An 18,349-nucleotide genomic window follows, 5' to 3' on the forward strand; every position below is an offset into this window, starting at 1 on the left:
CAAGTACCGGGGTAGCTCGCGAATGATTTGGAATTGACATTTCATCTGAATAAAATTAAAATCAAACACGCTATATTTAGATTTCATGCAATACGTACAAGTCATTTTCTGGAAATCGGGAAAAATGAAACCCAATTTTGTGAAAACAAAAAGGGCAATTGCATTGATTAACACCATAAAAGTTAATTGTATTGATCATCTAAACGCTTAGTTTTAGTTTCCGACTTAATGTACTGCCTGAGTTTAAGTACACATAAAAAATGTGCACTTAATATCTACATGTACATAAAGTATATGATTTTATTTTGTACATGTACATTTAAAACGTGTGAATGACCCTCGCAGTCAGGTGTTTACGGTGGCTGCGCAGCATTGCGGTGATCACAGGTGTTCCCGTTAACGATAACGTGCAATCGCTGCAATTTCGGGTGTTCGCCAAACACCGCGGTCAGTAGTGTGTCCGCCCCCCCGCAAAATGTCACCCATCGGGAAAATTGAACACAGCGGACACGCGTTTTTGTCAAAGTACACATTGCCTGTACTGTATGCAATACTTGTATAATGCTAAAGGCCTAAGATTACATTTTTAATTGTTGTGTAACGCTGTTATTTTACGGATTATTTTGTCATGCATTTTGTAAGTTTTTTGCATTGTGTAATTTCAGTTTTACGGGTTTGATCCGTTATCTTGCTGTCAAATTAAATCCGGCTAAATGATCTGTTGACTTCTGTTCAATTAAAATCTGGCCTAATAATTGGGGCAGTAAAGTAACCTTGGACGTTTGACCCACTTGTTTCTAATATTAGATCTAAAAATAAAGGCCTGTATATAACAATTATGCTGCAATAAAGCATATTTTCAGGGTTTTTTTACTAAGAAAGTGACGCCGATAGTCTTCCCCTACCAGAATTTTTTCCCCACAAAATACAATTTCCCCTCCAATAATATCATTTTTCACCAAACATATCGTTCTTTAGCATTTATATCAGTTTTAAACCGATTATTGATAATTTTGATTGCTTTATTATCCATCGCAATACTAGCTCATTTGTTTGCGGTGGTCACAATTCTCTGTATGGGCACTTGCCATGACTTTATTTTTGAATATTTCTGTGTGCATGTGGTAGGGAAAACATTGTTGTATACTACAAATTTAGTGTTTTGCTTATAGGTTGGAGACTACATAAGATTTTGACAGATGGCAGGAAACCCTCATCAACTGGAGATCAGCCGGTAAAAAGGTGGCCTTAAAACAGTGACCGTTGATTCGCGTCGAGTTCTTTCTTACATACTGGATGACCTATCTTTTTATGCCCCCCTTCGAAGAAGAGGGGGTATATTGCTTTGCTCATGTCGGTCGGTCGGTCGGTCCGTCCACCAGGTGGTTGTCAGACGATAACTCAAGAACGCTTGGGCCTAGGATCATGAAACTTCATAGGTACATTGAGCATGACTCGCAGATGACACCTATTGATTTTGAGGTCACTAGGTCAAGGTCACGGTGACCCGAAATAGTAAAATGGTTTTTGAATGATAACTCAAGAACGCATACGTCTAGGATCATGAAACCTCATAGGTACATTGATCATGACTTGCAGATGACCCATATTGATTTTGAGGTCACTAGGTCAAAGGTCAAGGTCACGGTGACCCGAAATAGTAAAATGTTTTCCGGATGATAACTCAAGAATGCATACGCTTAGGATCATGAAACTTCATGGGTAGATTAATCATGACTCGCAGATGACCCCTATTGATTTTGAAGTCACTAGGTCAAAGGTCAAGGTCACGGTGACCCAAAATAGTAAAATGGTTTTCGGATGATAACTCAAGAACGCATATGCCTAGGATCATGAAACTTCACAGGTAGATTGATAATGACTCGCAGATGATCCCTTTTGATTTTGAGGTCACAAGGTCAAAGGTCAAGGTCACGGTGACCCGAAATAGTAAAATGATTTTCGGATGATAACTCAAGAACGCTTTTGCCTAGGATCATGACACTTCATACGTACATTGATCGTGACTCACAGATGACCCCAATTGATTTTCAGGTCACTAGGTCAAAGGTCACAGTGACAAAAAATGTATTCACACAATGGCTGCCACTACAACGGACAGCCCATATGGGGGGCATGCATGTTTTACAGACAGCCCTTGTTTATTTAGTAAATCCATTCGGCTTGGCATGCTCTTTAAGAAAAGGTATGGGTATAGGGGTGTCTACGCGCAAAAGTTTGACTTTATTTTTCGTTGAAGTTGTTGCTTTTACATTGAATTTGTTAAGGAATTTTTTTGGTATATTGTGACCTTCAGAAGCGTTTTCCGAAAATGTATTTATAATTCATGAACAATGGACGAAGTAATTTTTCAATAAAAATAAGAGAGTCTGTAAGGGATATTGTACGCATTGGGTTAAAACAAAATGATCCTTATTACATTTTAGATTTCCATGTGTTTTAATCAATTATTCTTACGTATTAGAAGACATTTTTTTTCAATTTATTATTAATAATTGTAGTACTTTCGTTTATTCTGTAATCTCGTTCTGCTACGTGACCTACTTTGCTACTTATAATCTGTTTACGAATATACAATACTTTTCACGGTTGACACATGCTTATCAAAACATCGGGAGTAAATTAAAGAAGCAGACATTGTCACTTGGTAGAATGGGCAATTAACACACCCAGTGGCCTTTTGTTCTGAAGCCACATGCCAACAATTCAGAAATGCACCGGCGATTGTCCTAGTAATAATACAATACTTATCTGTTATTATGCCCCCCTTCAAAGAAGAGGGGGTATATTGCTTTGCTCATGTGGTCGGTAGGTCAGTCGGTCGGTCCGTCCGTCTACCAGGTGGTTGTCAGACGATAACTCAAGAACGCTTGGGCCTAGGATCATGAAACTTCACAGGTACATTGATCATGACTTGCAGATGACCCCTATTGATTTTGAGGTCACTAGGTCAAAGGTCAAGGGCACGGTGACCCGAAATAGTAAAATGGTTTCCGGATGATAACTCAAGAACGCATACGCCTAGGATCATGAAACTTCATGGGTAGATTGATCATGACTCGCAGATGACCCCTATTGATTTTGAGGTCACTAGGTCAAAGGTCAAGGTCACGGTGACCCGAAATAGTAAAATGGTTTCTGGATGATAACTAAAGAACGCATACGCCTAGGATCATGAAACCTCATGTGTAGATTGATCATGACTTGCTGATGACCCCTATTGATTTTGAGGTTACTAGGTCAAAGATCAAGGTCACGGTGACCCGAAATACAAAAAATGATTTTCGGATGATAATTCAAGAAGGCATATGCCTAGGAACATGAAACTTTATAGGTGGATTGATCATGACTCGCAGATGACCCCTATTGATTTTCAGGTCACTAGGTCAAAGGTCAAGGTCACGGTGACCCGAAATAGTAAAATGATTTTCGGATGATAACTCAAGAACGCATATGCCTAGGATCATGAAACTTCATAGGTGGATTGATCATGACTCGCAGATGACCCCTATTGATTTTGAGGTCACAAGGTCAAGGTCACGGTGACCCAAAATAGTAAAATGATTTTCGGATAACTCAATAACGCTTTTGCCTAGGATCATGACACTTCATAGGTACATTGATCGTGACTTGCAGATGACCCTTATTGATTTTCACGTCACTAGGTCAAAGGTCAAGGTCACAGTGACAAAAGTTGTATTCACACAATGGCTGCCAGTACAACGGACAGCCCATATGGGGGGCATGCATGTTTTACAAACAGCCCTTGTTTTAATAGGCTTATGTATTTTTGAAGTTCTTCGGATATTTTTTAAACATGATAATAATTCAATTTGCTTTAAAATAAAACCAAACACCGGTCAAACTGATTAATGGAATCATTGAATGAGAACATGTGTAATAATAAAGTTACAATAAACAGCATAATTATCTGGTGCATTTTTTATAAAATGCATTTCAAAAGGAAACATAATACCCTTTATTACTCAGAGCTCCAGATAAGGATTTGTGAAATAAGTAACGGTACTCCCACTGACAGAAAGAAATGGAGTAACGCTGAAAATCAATTAGTACCTGTACTTCCATATCTAAAAGTACAGGTAGTACTGTACTACATGTACCTGTGTTCTTGGATATCTAAGGGGGTATAACTGACTTTACAGTAACATTTGCAGCAATTATAATAAATATATTTCGTTTCTTAAACAGTATTTAGGTTTTCCATTCTGAATTATGATCCAAATACACTTACACATTACAACTCATGACTAAAAACTATTTCTTTATTTTTCGTTGACAAGAAAACACAAGCCAACTAGTAAGCTAATTAAATGAACACTAACGCCACTGCCTCATCTCAAAAGAATCATTGCTTTACTAGTTTAGCAGTTAAGTGTCAAAGTTGGCATAGCAAATTCCACAATTTAACCGTAAAACGTCTTCTGTTTTCTCGGTGGCTTGCCAATCATATTTTGGTTTGCAATCTTCCAAAGTTTTTGTTTGGATCCGTTTCCCATCCATCGTGTTTTCTTTTTAGCCACCGATGCAATCAAATCGTTAAATATCGGGGCGACAATATCTTTTTTCTGGGTTTACAGATTTAATGTCAGGATGGTTAGATGACAGTATGTAGCCATTATATGACAACAAAGTGTTTTTTTGAACCGCTTTTGGTTTATCCGGCCCTTGGGTACACCTTTATATGGCATAGCCCCTTGAAAGCAGAATACAGAATAAAATATGTTTCCCTTAGGTGGCAATATACAGTGTTTAAGTCTCGGCCAATCTCGTACACAAGCAGGAGTGAACCAATGTCTGAAAACTGGTCACCTTGCAAATCAGAAAATAAACCTAGCACATTTCCAGAATGGTTGAAAGTGTTTTTTCTGAAAAATCAAGAACATTCAATCAAATGAGTTGAGGAAAAATGATATAGTATTGATTATTTCAAACGAAATCATCAGAATTATGTGTGTTTCCGAGCTTTTTTAAGCCCGTGTCACATATAAACTGCCACTTTCCGTCAGAAGCAAGGTGCATGAAAACAATGTTTTTTCCATAGATAACTTACCAAGTACTAAACAGCTATGGAGAAAATTGGGGGTCAAAGGGTTAGATTTTTTGTAATAGTTCAATGTCCATACGCCAAATTTTCAACAGAAATACTGTCCGGAGCCAGCATTACACCTGTGTTCGAATTGCATTAATTCTACTTCCTGTATGCAGCTTTAGTTACAATACCAATGTTTTGGTAACTTACAAACATCCAAGAAAAATCACCACAACTCAAGCCTGACATTCATTATTATTTAGACACTCAAAAAGAGCTTACTTAATCAATGTTCTCTTTATTTACAAATTTGACCGGGGCCAACTCGCATTGGTGGCTACAAAGTGTGATGTGCACGCGCAAAATATGATATGCTCCATGATGTGATTTATTTCGAGCTTTGAAGTTAAATAGATATATTACTCTGAGTTAAATTGTTTCTTATTTGATTGGGGTATGTACCTTATATTTAAACGTTTGAAGCATCCTAATAGTATCGCAGATCACATGTTAATAATGATTAATTCTTGATACGTTCAGGTTACACGAGTTTGAAGAAGTACAGGTTGCGTTTAGCAAGATGTGGAACCTTTCAGTGGATATGGAAGCCGCGCCAAGAGAATCAAGGATGCAGAACAAGGTTTGTGCTTTCAAAGAATCCTATATGTTATGTTAGCATGTTTTTGTAACATTATAACTTACACAATACTTATAGTAGCTTAAACTGTTGCGTTTCGTCACAGAAATTATTTCAAACGAGAAACATAATAAATTGCGTTTTTAACTAAATGTAAATATATTTACGAAAAGCTGGCTCAGTGATAATTTAAGTTAAGAACATAAAGTATTATATGCTATATAAAGAATCACGCCCGGCTTAGCTCTGCCGTAAGTGTTTGTCTAAATATAAGGTCATTTGGAAATGCTCTGATTGTATTGAGTCACTGAAACATAGATAGCATAAACTGATTATGTTATAGGATACATTTCAGAAAATTGTTTTAGCGTTACATGTTCATGATTGCCGTAAAAACCAATGGTTCATATTTCATTTTTTGTTAAATAACCACTACATCCTTCTCAGCGGAGCATCAACAAATATAATTGCCACAATAAACCACGCTCGAGTGTCATTTTTTCCAAAGAAAACTAAATATGTATATAATACATACCTTACTATATATAGTAACAAATTTGTACAGTTTGCCATACCCTTATCACCGTTGCGGGGTCATTATAAATATTCGGCCCTAGGGTCGATTATTTATAATTAGCCCTCAGTATATGTGCGCGTGACGTTAAACTGGGAAAAAAATGGCTTCCACATTCAGCCTTAGCCACAAATCAACGAAATAATCAATCATTATTAGATTATTAAATGACAGGTAGCACACAATTAGGATAATACAAATATCGATTGAAACTAAAGCTGTGCTTCACACTAGATTGATGCCTTTATTTGAGCTTTAACGGGATTCACAAAACAGCAACATTTAAAAAATAAAAGACACAATTATCTCTATGACAACTTTAATCAGATGCTTACAATAATTAAATGACAACGATGTGCAATCCGTTTTTTTTTGTATTCTATCCGTTTATCTATATTTATTTTGAATCATACTTTTTTAAAGGGATCTTTTCACGTATTTGTAAATTGACCAAATTGCAAAAAGTTGTTTCAGATTCGCAAATTTTTGTTTTAGTTATGATATTTTTAAGGAAACAGTATTACTGAACATTTACCATGGTCAAATATAGCCATTATATGCATCTTTTGACGATTTTAAAACCTAAAACTTATAAAGCGTAGCAACGCGAAACGATTGAATAATTTGGAGAGTTCTGTTGTTGTCGTTAACTTTTGTGAAACTACGAAGATTGCGTATATGAGGTATACAATACACTACTTTGTATACTCGGATGAATAGCCGAGAGGGCTAAAGCGATTTTACGTCAGGACCTCTGCAGGACTCCATCGGTCACTGGTTCGAAACCTGTTCCAGGCAATGTTTTTTTCCTTTTTAAATTTTATTCTTGAGTTTTAACTGGAGCTTTTACGATCCAATGTTTACATTTATCAATATAAAGCATTTAATGAATAACTTCAAAACATGCCAAAATCCGTGAAAAGGCCCCTTTAAACGATTGTAGCGAATGCTACCCACTGTCACCAAAAACACGATTTATAAAATTGAATTACTTGTCAGAGCGATTACAAGAATTGTATCAAAGCTTCCAATTGTGCACGACAAATGCACAATCCGAAATACGTTTTTGTTTTCGTTCGATGCTCTAAAATATTCTATCTAAACTTTCCACGTCCGAATAGGTAGCTGAAACTGTTGTTTCGTCACAGAAATTATGTCACAGAAATACGTCATAAATGCGTAATCAATTGAATGAAAATAAAAGTACAAACAGCTGATTCAGTAATACATTTTAGAGAAAAAACAAAACAAAGATAAACAAAACAAAGTAAGGTATATATTAAAGGTATATATTATACGGGCCGTTATAGTCCCTGCGGGCCGATAATCACTGCCTGCCCCGGCTCAGCCGTGTATTATCATCTAAATATTTCCCTTTTATGAATACACAAGCGAAACACTTGAATACTAAATAATTATGTATTTATTCTACAACATAAGATATTAATGCATTGTGATTCTCAACAATCTGATTCAAATATATATTGGATATGATTATCCATAAAAGCCAATGACAGGCAAGTCACTTTGATCAAGTAGACCATGTAATTAACTGGTGTGAACTTTTATGTAAATTGATATTAACTTGTAAGTATATTTTCATCCAAATTTCGAATCGTATAAATAGAGTTTCTAGTATATAATTTTTGCTTATCATGGTACATGTTTTTTATTAGAAAAGCGATATTGGTGTCAGAAGAGCGTCGAACAAAAAGCGTCATCAAAACCTTCAATCAATCATGCAGGTATATCATTAGCATTTGTTTGTAAACTAGTTGTTTGTATTTGATAGTTGACCACACAGAAATGTAAAAATAGACAGACAAGAAAGCCACATATATACATGAAGCGCGCTCTGTGAAAACGGGGCTTAAGGCATGTGCCTAAAATATCGTCCCACAATAGCCAGTCCGTACCGGCCTGTGTATTCCGCACAGACCTGTGAAGTCCGCACAGGGTAATCAGGGACGACACTTTCCGCTTTTTAGTGTTCTTCTCTTTTAAAAGAATACTCTTCAGAAAAAAATCCACTTTCGGCGGAAAGTGTCGACCCTGATCAGCCTATGATGACTGCATAGTCTAATCTGAAGTTAAGAATACAGACAGGCATCGTTGAAGAAGTAAGTCAGTCTTTCTTTGGACAGGCAGAGCGGAACAGACAGACAGACAAATATATAGATAGACAGCCTTGACACAAGGAGTGACTGATATACTTTTTGACTGGCTAACTGAAACAACGACTGGCAGGCCTGCGAATCGACGGGTCGGTCTCCAACTCACAATCAGGCAACCTGGGCATCCACATTTACATAATGACACATGTTGGGTTAAAAAATATTCAAAACATACATCCTTCAATTGGAAATATATTCTTTCATCAAACGGAGCAAATCACAATTTTAAATAAGACTTCAACCTATTGATTTTGAATAATATCTGATTTATATCTATCAGCGCGCGTAAGGATTTATTAGTTCTCGTATGCATGTTTGTTGATTTAATATACTTACATACTTAAAACTATTTTATATTAAGTACTATCAATACATTTAGTGTTGATATATTTCATCTGCTGCTTGTTTGATACAAACGATACAATAAGATGTACTAGTAAAGAGTTATCAACAGAAACAATTAAGTAATTTATATCAAATTAAACAAATAATATACGCAATGTGTATCGAAAATATTGCAAAACTATGCTCAATATATACGTACAAATGATCAATACTAATTGAAAGTAATATCATATATGCATATTTAGATTCCAGAGCATTTCAAAGAATTGTCGATTCGGATGTTTGACGCACTTGACGACAGTGTAGCTGGGAAGGAAACTGTATTGGAGCGGAGGAGAACTTTCTTGCGGAGGGAGCACATTGAGAAAATAGCATATCATATACAAGGAATGAACATTGAGTGTTTTCATTTCGGGAGCCAGTCGGAAGGGACCACAACTCCCGGTCTCCAGTCTGATATAGATTTCCTACAAAGTGACAACAGATTCAATATCATGACAGTCTGGGAAGACTGGAGGACTGGGATGTATAACCTTCTGATGCTCCACGACAACACCACTCCACCTCAACAGTACTTGCTACAAGTCATCCAAAGATACACACCGGAACCAGCGACCAGTCTAACCGATGACAGGTTGGTAAGGAAAGATTCTGGGCAAATACTGTTCAGCGCTGAAAGATGGAAAAGTTCCATAGCGTATAACGCTAGAGATCGAGGGGAGGCAACTAAAAATGGGCCTTCTGTGAGTTGGGTGCCTAACTGGGATATTGTACAGGCATGTCATGTACGCAAACCTCTTCCTGAAATACAGCACTGGATAGACAGATGTAGAGGTAAACACTGGCCACCTGTTCAGCTTCTCGAGGCTGCACGGATAGCTCCGTGTTTCCTGGTACCAGCAGGACATCCAGACAGTGATTACAAACGAGAAGAATGGCGACTGTCTCCAAACCTCATAGAACGAATGTTGACATTTAGCTTCAATATGACTCAAATAAAATGTTACATTGTTTTAAAACTTATCAAAAAATCATTATTTGCTTACATTGTGGGGGATGCTATTACAAGCTTTCATTGTAAAACTTTAATGTTTTTCACCATAGAAAGAACACATCCTTCTCTGTGGTGCGAACACAACCTTATGTTTGTACTTTTGCTCTGTTTACACGTATTGAGGCGATGCCTGCGATTGGGAAGGCTTCCGCATTATATCATAGAAGGTGTGAACTTGTTCGATGGGAAAGTCTCAAAGTTGCCGCAGAAACGCCTTTTAGTGTATATAGACTCGTTGATAAGGAATAACTTACAAGATGTTTTTTGTATTGGTATAGATAATATAAGTTGTCGGTCACAATCCTGTAGTATGCGGTACACTGTACAGGCTGGAGAACTAAGAGGTGTATGCTTAAGTAGCAGCATTCGATTACTGCTGAAGCATGATTGCTTGAAAAGATTGATTCAAGTGTTAACTGTCTTTAAACATAAACAGAGCAGTTCTCATACAACCTTCGAGCATAAATTAAAATATGTAATATGCAATTGTTTTGAAAACTCAAGGAATGCCATGTCAAAAACTGCTGCTCTTGAATTGATTAAACACTTTTATGCGTTACAAATTTCAGTTCAATCATCTTACTATTTGCGACTACAAAACGGTCTTGACAGCGAAAATATAAGGCGTGTCCAATATTCCTTAAATTTGGATGTAGCTACTAGTCGCTTAAAGTTTGCTTCTATGCTATACTGCAGTGGTCATCTTCAAGCGGCAGTTCGAGTGTTGGAGGACGTGGAGAGGAGGTATTACAGCAAGGTCAAGGCTGTGTGTGGATGTAGACAAAAACGGGGAGACAGTGATCTGAAGGTGTTTGCTGATATGCTATTAGGCAACACTGACAACAGTGAACTGCCATTCGCATTCTGTGTAAATTTTTCAAGACAGGAATCGCACTGTGCCCCTTTCATTTTATTGTTTGAAATGAATCGCAATATCACTGACGAGGAAGTGAAGCAGAGAAATTTCACTGAGAAACACTGGATGGACAGTGCTGAGGTGGATGCTCGTCCGTTTCTATACTATCTGCAGTATCTCACGTATGGAGGACTTGGTGCTCGTAATAAACAGCTTCATGCATGGCGTGTCTTGGAGTCTTATATATGTGATATAAGAAATAAAATCAACCTGTATCACCAAGAGACTGCAGTGAACTTGCTGGGACACTGCTATGAAATGGAAGGAGAATATGAAGGTGCGTTAAATTACTACGAAGAATCGTTGGGTATTTACGACACAAATAATGCTGCTTACTGGCACGTGCGGCGTGTTTTGCGTCTTTTACGTGATTAAAAACGATATAGAAAGGTCTCTTAAAATGTGCATATGATGGCACTAAACATAATCAAGTTGTTAATTTAATATATAAATAGTAATTATTGTAAGTATATAGCAAGCATACAGTTATATGTATTTGTTTACCAAGGATGAATATATCAATAATTCAACTGAATTGAATTGAACATAATGTCAATGTATTCTATATTAGAAAATAATGCACCTTCAACAATTTTAGGAGAGAAGCACCTTTAATTGTCCACAACTATTGTGGAATGATTTTTTTATCTAATTGTACTATTCGCTTAATAATAATGTCATATATATATTGCTAAAAAATACATTTATGTTTATGTATTATATTATCAGATGATACTGGCCCTGAATGTTGCCATTTTTGCTCAGATGTTTTCCCATTTAGCAAAATTAGTCGTAATTGTTCTCTAAAAAAATAATTTATGTATATTTATTGATACATAACAGATCAATATATCTCAAGTGTAATGTTTATTTTTGGTATATGTACTTAAGACAATATTCGGCAGGCAACTTAAATGATTGTTTAAATCCAAGCCTGTATTCTTTTGCTGCACAAATTTATCTTATATGACGGTAGAAGTTAATGTTTGTTTGGTATTTGAAACATATATCTATGTTCATAATTTTGGTAGGCTACAACACACCATAATTGTTATCAACAGTCAAACATCTGACTTTGAAAGCAGGACCCACATAATTATCATGGTTGAATGTGTCCTTTATTTAAAATGAGCTACTGTTGTTTTTACTTAATTGTCTTTATACTGTTGTTATAAATATTCATAATTAATGTTATTAAGCGTATATATTCAGTCAACCAGTATCAACTATCCCATAAATAAAAATAATAACAGGATTTGTTCATTTTTAGCTCATCTATTTTTTGAAAAATAATTATGAGCTATTGTCATCACCTTGGCGTCTGCGTCGGCGTCCGGTTAAGTTTTGCGTTTAGGTCCACTTTTCTCAGAAAGTATCAATGCTATTGCATTCAAACTTGGTACACTTACTTACTATCATGAGGGGACTGGGCAGGCAAAGTTAGATAACTCTGGCGTGCATTTTGACTGAATTATGTGCCCTTTTTATACTTAGAAAATTGAAAATTTTGGTTAAGTTTTGTGTTTAGGTCCATTTTATTCCTTACGTATCAAAGCTACTGCTTTCATACTTGCAACACTTACTAACTATCATAAGGGGACTGTGCAGGCAAAGTGATGTAACTCTGACTGGCATTTTGAAAGAATTATGTGCCCTTTTTATTCTTAGAAAATTGAAAATTTGGTTAAGTTTTGTGTTTAGGTCCACTTTATTCCTACAGTATCAAAGCTATTGCTTTCATACTTGCAACACGTATTAACTATCATAAGGGGACTGTGCAGGCAAAGTTATGTAACTCTGACTGGCATTTGGACGGAATTATGGGCCCTTTATACTTAGAAAATAGATAATTTGGTTAAGTTTTGTGTTTTGGTCCACTTTACCCCTAAATTATCATAGATATTGCTTTCGTACTTGGAACACTCGCAAACTATCATAAGGGTACAGTAAAAGGACAAGTTGCATAACTCTGGATGTCATTTTTATGGAATTACGGCCCTTTTTTGACTTAGTTACTTAGAATATATTGGTTAAATTTTGTGTTTCGATCCACTTTACTTCTTAAGTATCAGGGCTATTGCTTTCAAACTTCAAATACTTTCACGCTATCATGAGGTTACTGTACCTGACAAGTTGAATTTTACCTTGACCTTTGAATGACCGTGACTCTCAAGGTCAAATTATTAAATATTGCTAAAATTGCCATAACTTCCTTATTTATGATTAGATGTGATTGATACTTTGACAAAACTACTGTTACCTGACATACCACAATAGACTCCACCCAAACCATCCCCCGTGCCCCCCCCGAATCCCCCCCCCCTATATATTTTTTTTTTTTTAAGATCATCTCACAAATGACCACCACACCCTACCCCCCAATTTTTTTTTAAACGGTTAAAAAACACAACTATTTATTTTTATTATTTTATGTTTGAAATACCCTCCAACCATCACACCAAAGAATCCCAGCCCTCACCATACCCCCCCCCTTCCCGATTTTTTTTTTCATTTTTTCGCATTTTTGGAAGATAATGTAATAAATGTCCACACCATCACACTATACACCCTTCTTCACTCCACCCCTCCCTCCTTTGTGATTAAAAATGAGAGTCCCTTCACCTTTAAAAAGAAAATAGATGAGCGGTCTGCACCCGCAAGGCGGTGCTCTTGTTCTAATACGAAGTCGTGGCTGATGGAGAACATGTTTTTACCACTATTTGTGGCATATTAAATGTAATTAACTGTTTCATTACACGGTACATGTTCCTCAAATGTTCAAAAGCAATGTACTAGTAATGATAGATTATAATAAGTACAAAATAAAACAAGTTTGTGATGTCTTACCTTAGTAGTCGCCTTCCACATTAATATCATCTAAAATTATGTGCAAACTTTGGGTTTATTATATATTGTCGTAAAATATGTGTACATCATTTGCGCCCACAAAAATTCTAAATTAATTGGCGCCGCAACGAATTATATTTCGTCCGATCCTTCAATCGCCAAACGAATGCCCTTATTTCTCGTTTTTCTCAGGATACGTAATACAATCATAAAAACGATATTTTAGCATCTCTCTTGAAAAACGGGACACAATGCAAGTACAATCCATTATTAACAGGTGCATTCCGAACAGACTGATCAGGGACGACACTTTCCGTTTTTATGGAACTTTTTGTTTGAAAGACATCTCTTCCTAGCTGAAAATCCAGTTAAGACGGAACGTCTCGTCCATGATGAGCCTGCGCACTGTACAGTCTAAACAGGTTCCACACTTTACGCACACGCATTAAGCCCCGTTTTCCCATAGCGCGACTGATATTCATTGTACTTAGAGCTTCACACAGGGTGCTATCTAGTTTAGGCTCAGTTCCCTCTTGTCAATAAATAATGGGTTTATAATTTAATTTATTTAATATCGGTCAGTTAATTCAGCTTTAAGAAAATAGTTGAACCCTCGTTATAAAAAAGAAAGATATATTTTCAAAGTAAAATCATAGGTCGATTAAATCTTCCGGAGAAACTCTAGCTGTTCACCAAGTTTTGCTCATTTTTATTCTCGCGTTCATGAAGATGATTTAAGAAAGAGCGGGGCGAACGGTGGATTTCAGTTATTCTTTAGTAAAGTTGTGTTTGCTATGCTGCCGTTTTTATTGTTTACAACATATTTTAATTACCCACTCATTTTAAGCTAGGGTAGTTTGTCTGCGTAACTACGCGATTTAAAGAATCGTATACCCTGGTAAGAAATAGTATCGTGTTTTGAACTTAAACATACTCGGGTTTCCTGCGTGTTTGCCTTAATTATATACTGTTTAAATGAAACAAAATGAAATAAGGTAAAATATAATAAAATATAATTATATTTATATGAAAGGTTTACTTATCATTCAGCATAAAAACGTTATTCAACGCTCGCAAATTCAGAAACAAATATAGCATACGCATTTGTTTCAACTATCTGTATTGGTTTATGTAATTACAAATTGTTTCTGATTGACGGTGGATGAAACTTAAGTAGGAATTAAATCCTTATGCATCCATCAAATCAGTTACAATTAAATATGGCAATAAACGGAAATTTTGACTCAGATCAACTGATTATGAATGTTGCTGAATCATGCATGGTTTTATCACTTCAAAAATGGAGCCTCGATTTGATAAAATGGGGTCTAATACATGTGCGTTAAGTGTCGTCCGAGATTAGCTTGTGCAGTCCATCTATGCTTATCAGAGACGATACTTTCCTGTTTTATGAATTTTCGTTTGAAGGAAGTATATTATTAGTGAACAATTAATTCAGACGGTACGTGTTATCCTTGTTTAGCCACTACAAACTGGACAGTTTGCAAGCATTAAGTCCGGTTTTCACAGAGCGAGGTTCAATCGTATAAAGCGTTCACGTATTGGCAAAACCGAGTGGTGGTGTGTAAAAAACATATGTTCTACAGCAGTGCCTTTACAGACTTAATTTTTTTTTAAATGAAATAGGTGTTGTGTGAGACTCAAATTTAACAAACGTATTTGCATATAATCAGTAAACGTGCCCGAAAAGGTCAATGCTTTTTTAAATATATGTCTGAATCACTGGCGTCATGTTTTAAACTTTGTTTCATTTGTAAAGCATACTTTGTAAAATCAATACACACCTAAATCACTTTAAATCAAATACAATATACGATCAAAGTACAGACAGTTCTGGTGTGACTATGCTTTTGAAGAGGATTGGTATACAAGCATCTATTTAAGTTTATCTTCATCACCATAAGTGTGTATGTGGGAACGAAAACTTTCGTTAGGAAAACAATCGGTACGAAAATGTTGGGTACAAAAATTATGCTGATTTCGTGACAGGAAAATAAGACCCATATCCCCTTTGATGTCAACAAGTCAAGCGTGTAGGAAACGGTGGATTGTGATTTGAATAGTTTCCAATTTAACAAGCGACAAACGAGTATTTTAGTGCATGTGCCTTTTAACGCTTTAAACAACATTGATATAGTAAATTTTCGTTCCGCTCAATAAATATTAACGTCTTTGTTACGCTCTAAGCATGTTAACGTCATAATGCGACCGAGAACAAAATTGTGCGAACGTACATTTAGAAATCTTCCTACATGTGTTTGCTTTGATGAATGAATAACGCATGCTTGAATAACAACTTGCTGCCAGTGGTGTTGTATAAGGCGTAAATTGAGAAAGCCTTAGCGTTGTTTACGTATCGCATATTTCAACAAACGTGGTCGGTAATAAAAAATAAAATTGCAACCATTGTTCAATGACGTTTAATAAGGCTAAATTGAATAGCCTTGAGCGCTTTATTGATGGAATGTGTGTCAAATATTTTATTAAAAGTTGACTTTTATTTAAATATAGGATCTGGCACGAGTTGACATATCATACCATATAAGGCTCGCTTACTAACAAAATTCATGAACTCGTTTTATAAAATATGGTATGATATGACATTGAGTGTCAGATCTATTTTATCACATTCTTTTCAATGAGCAAATTAAAAAAATATTTACGCAAACATAATGATAAATCCCGAATGTTGTTTACATTTCGTGACGTCATTTGACGTTGCAACGCCATTTCAGCAAACTAACAAAATGCGATTGGTCAATAAACGAAAACTAAGCCAATGAAAACGCTTAAAAATGTTGTATTACACATGTGTAATATAAAAAAAAGTATGTAATGGTTGTATTACATGGGAAACAGGGTATAACATGTGATAAAATATAATATTCTAGGATGTTGCGTATTCTTGTCATATATCAACAATTCATTGCTTTCGTATAACTTGTGCTTATTTCAACATTTTTATGAAGAATCATACTCTCTGCCGGTGACAAAAATGTTGTTGTATTTACACGTTTAATATTTCTTTATTGTTATTGTATATTGCATTTAGAGCGTCCAACTATATATCTCTATTGTTGGGAAGGTGGTTTAGTCTGTTAAGGTACGGTTCACGGTCTGACGATTTGAGACTTTCCAACTTGTTGTCACTTCGATATTGTCTGAGAAATTAAGAGATTTAATGGCATACATTTATAATAACTCAATCAACGTGTGAATATGTCTAATTTAAAGAGTACTTTTATTTTACTTGTACGCGGATTTTTTCAACAGTGTTTGTGTTTGGCAAACAAGTTAAATTGCACGAGTGAGTCACGCTCTGGAAAAATGTGCGTAAAGTTTCCTCTCAGATTAGGGTGTGCAGACCGTACAGACTAATCTGAATTTTCGTTTACAAGAGACCTCATTTTCACAACTTTACAATCCATGAAAGATGATAGGGTCATCCCTGATAAGCATGTGGACTGCATAGGCTAATCGTGGACGACACTTAATGAACATTCATATGCCTCGTTTTTCCAGGGCGTCTCATTTGTCAACTTTAACAATGGTATGGCATATATAACAATTCACTAAAAAGATAATGAATAAAATGAAAATGTTAAGTATAATACGGAGTTTTTACGGGACTGTTTGTTGGCAAGCAAGTTGTACTACGCATATAATAAGACGTCGATGTAGAGCGTTCACTTACAATATATGAGTTCTTCAAATCAATATCTCAGTTCCAAGTATTATTTTTTTGTGTTTTCACATATCAACTCTGTTTTCACATATCAATCAGTGTTTTGCATAGAATAATATCTATAGAATACATATTAATATCGGATTTTTCCATATGAAACTCTGTGTTTTCTATATAAATCTCTTCGTTTCAAATATCAATAGTTTTGTTATCGGCTAACCTTGCTGATCATTCTTTATTTTTTTCAATTTTTGTCACATATAGTTTTCACATCATTCTCTAGTTGCTATTACTAAACCCGAATATACTTATAATAGTTCAAATAATTCAAGATGACATACACCCATCTATTGTTCCTGTACGTGAACTCTTCTATTGTTACCTTATTTGAACTCTATATAACCCCTTTGCAAACAACTACTAACATATTAAATGGTATGCTTAACAAACTATTATTAATAGTTCCCTTTAAAATACAATTAAAATGCGAAATTGTTAACATGGTTTTGGATGCGAGCGAGTAGTACAATAATAGGCATTACGATTCACAAAAAATAAAACATGACACAACAGACATCATAAATTAAAGTCAGAGTATGTAAAAGAATACTCATGGACACTGCATGAAATTGATACTCTGAGTAATGAAGATGTCTTTAAACGTCGTTAAACAATTTATCGACACGAAAACTGCCGGTAACCCATTAAAACTAGCGTAAGCGGTAACACGGCCTTTTATGATTAAAGAATGTTACCCAGGCTTTGATTCGCAAAATTAGTTAACATAATACGAACCTCGCTCTGATAAAACGGGGCTCTGCACACAGGCTAATACGGGACGACACTTACTACCTAAGGAGGATCGTCATTAAGTAGAAACTTCATGTTAACACAAGCCAAGAAGAAGAATGTATTGCCCTGATAAGGCTATGCGGATTGCGCTGCTAATCTTGGACGTGACTTTACGCACAGTACGCCTTGTATTCAAACAGACTTTTCTTCTAACGTGTTTGTGTTTGTTGCTG

General features: G+C 35.8%; 1 protein-coding gene across 1 annotated transcript in view; it reads left to right on the forward strand.

The window, feature by feature from the left end:
- The window catches only part of LOC127849915 (uncharacterized), a 756,865-nt gene that overhangs the window by 618,265 nt on the left and 120,251 nt on the right, over positions 1-18,349 (forward strand). The window contains exon 8 of the mRNA XM_052382664.1: positions 9,755-10,022. Within this exon, the coding sequence (XP_052238624.1) occupies positions 9,755-10,022 (268 nt within the window). The remainder of the gene's footprint in view (positions 1-9,754; positions 10,023-18,349) is intronic.

This window comes from Dreissena polymorpha, chromosome 11 (assembly GCF_020536995.1).
Source record: "Dreissena polymorpha isolate Duluth1 chromosome 11, UMN_Dpol_1.0, whole genome shotgun sequence".
Taxonomy (NCBI): Eukaryota; Metazoa; Mollusca; class Bivalvia; order Myida; family Dreissenidae; genus Dreissena; species Dreissena polymorpha.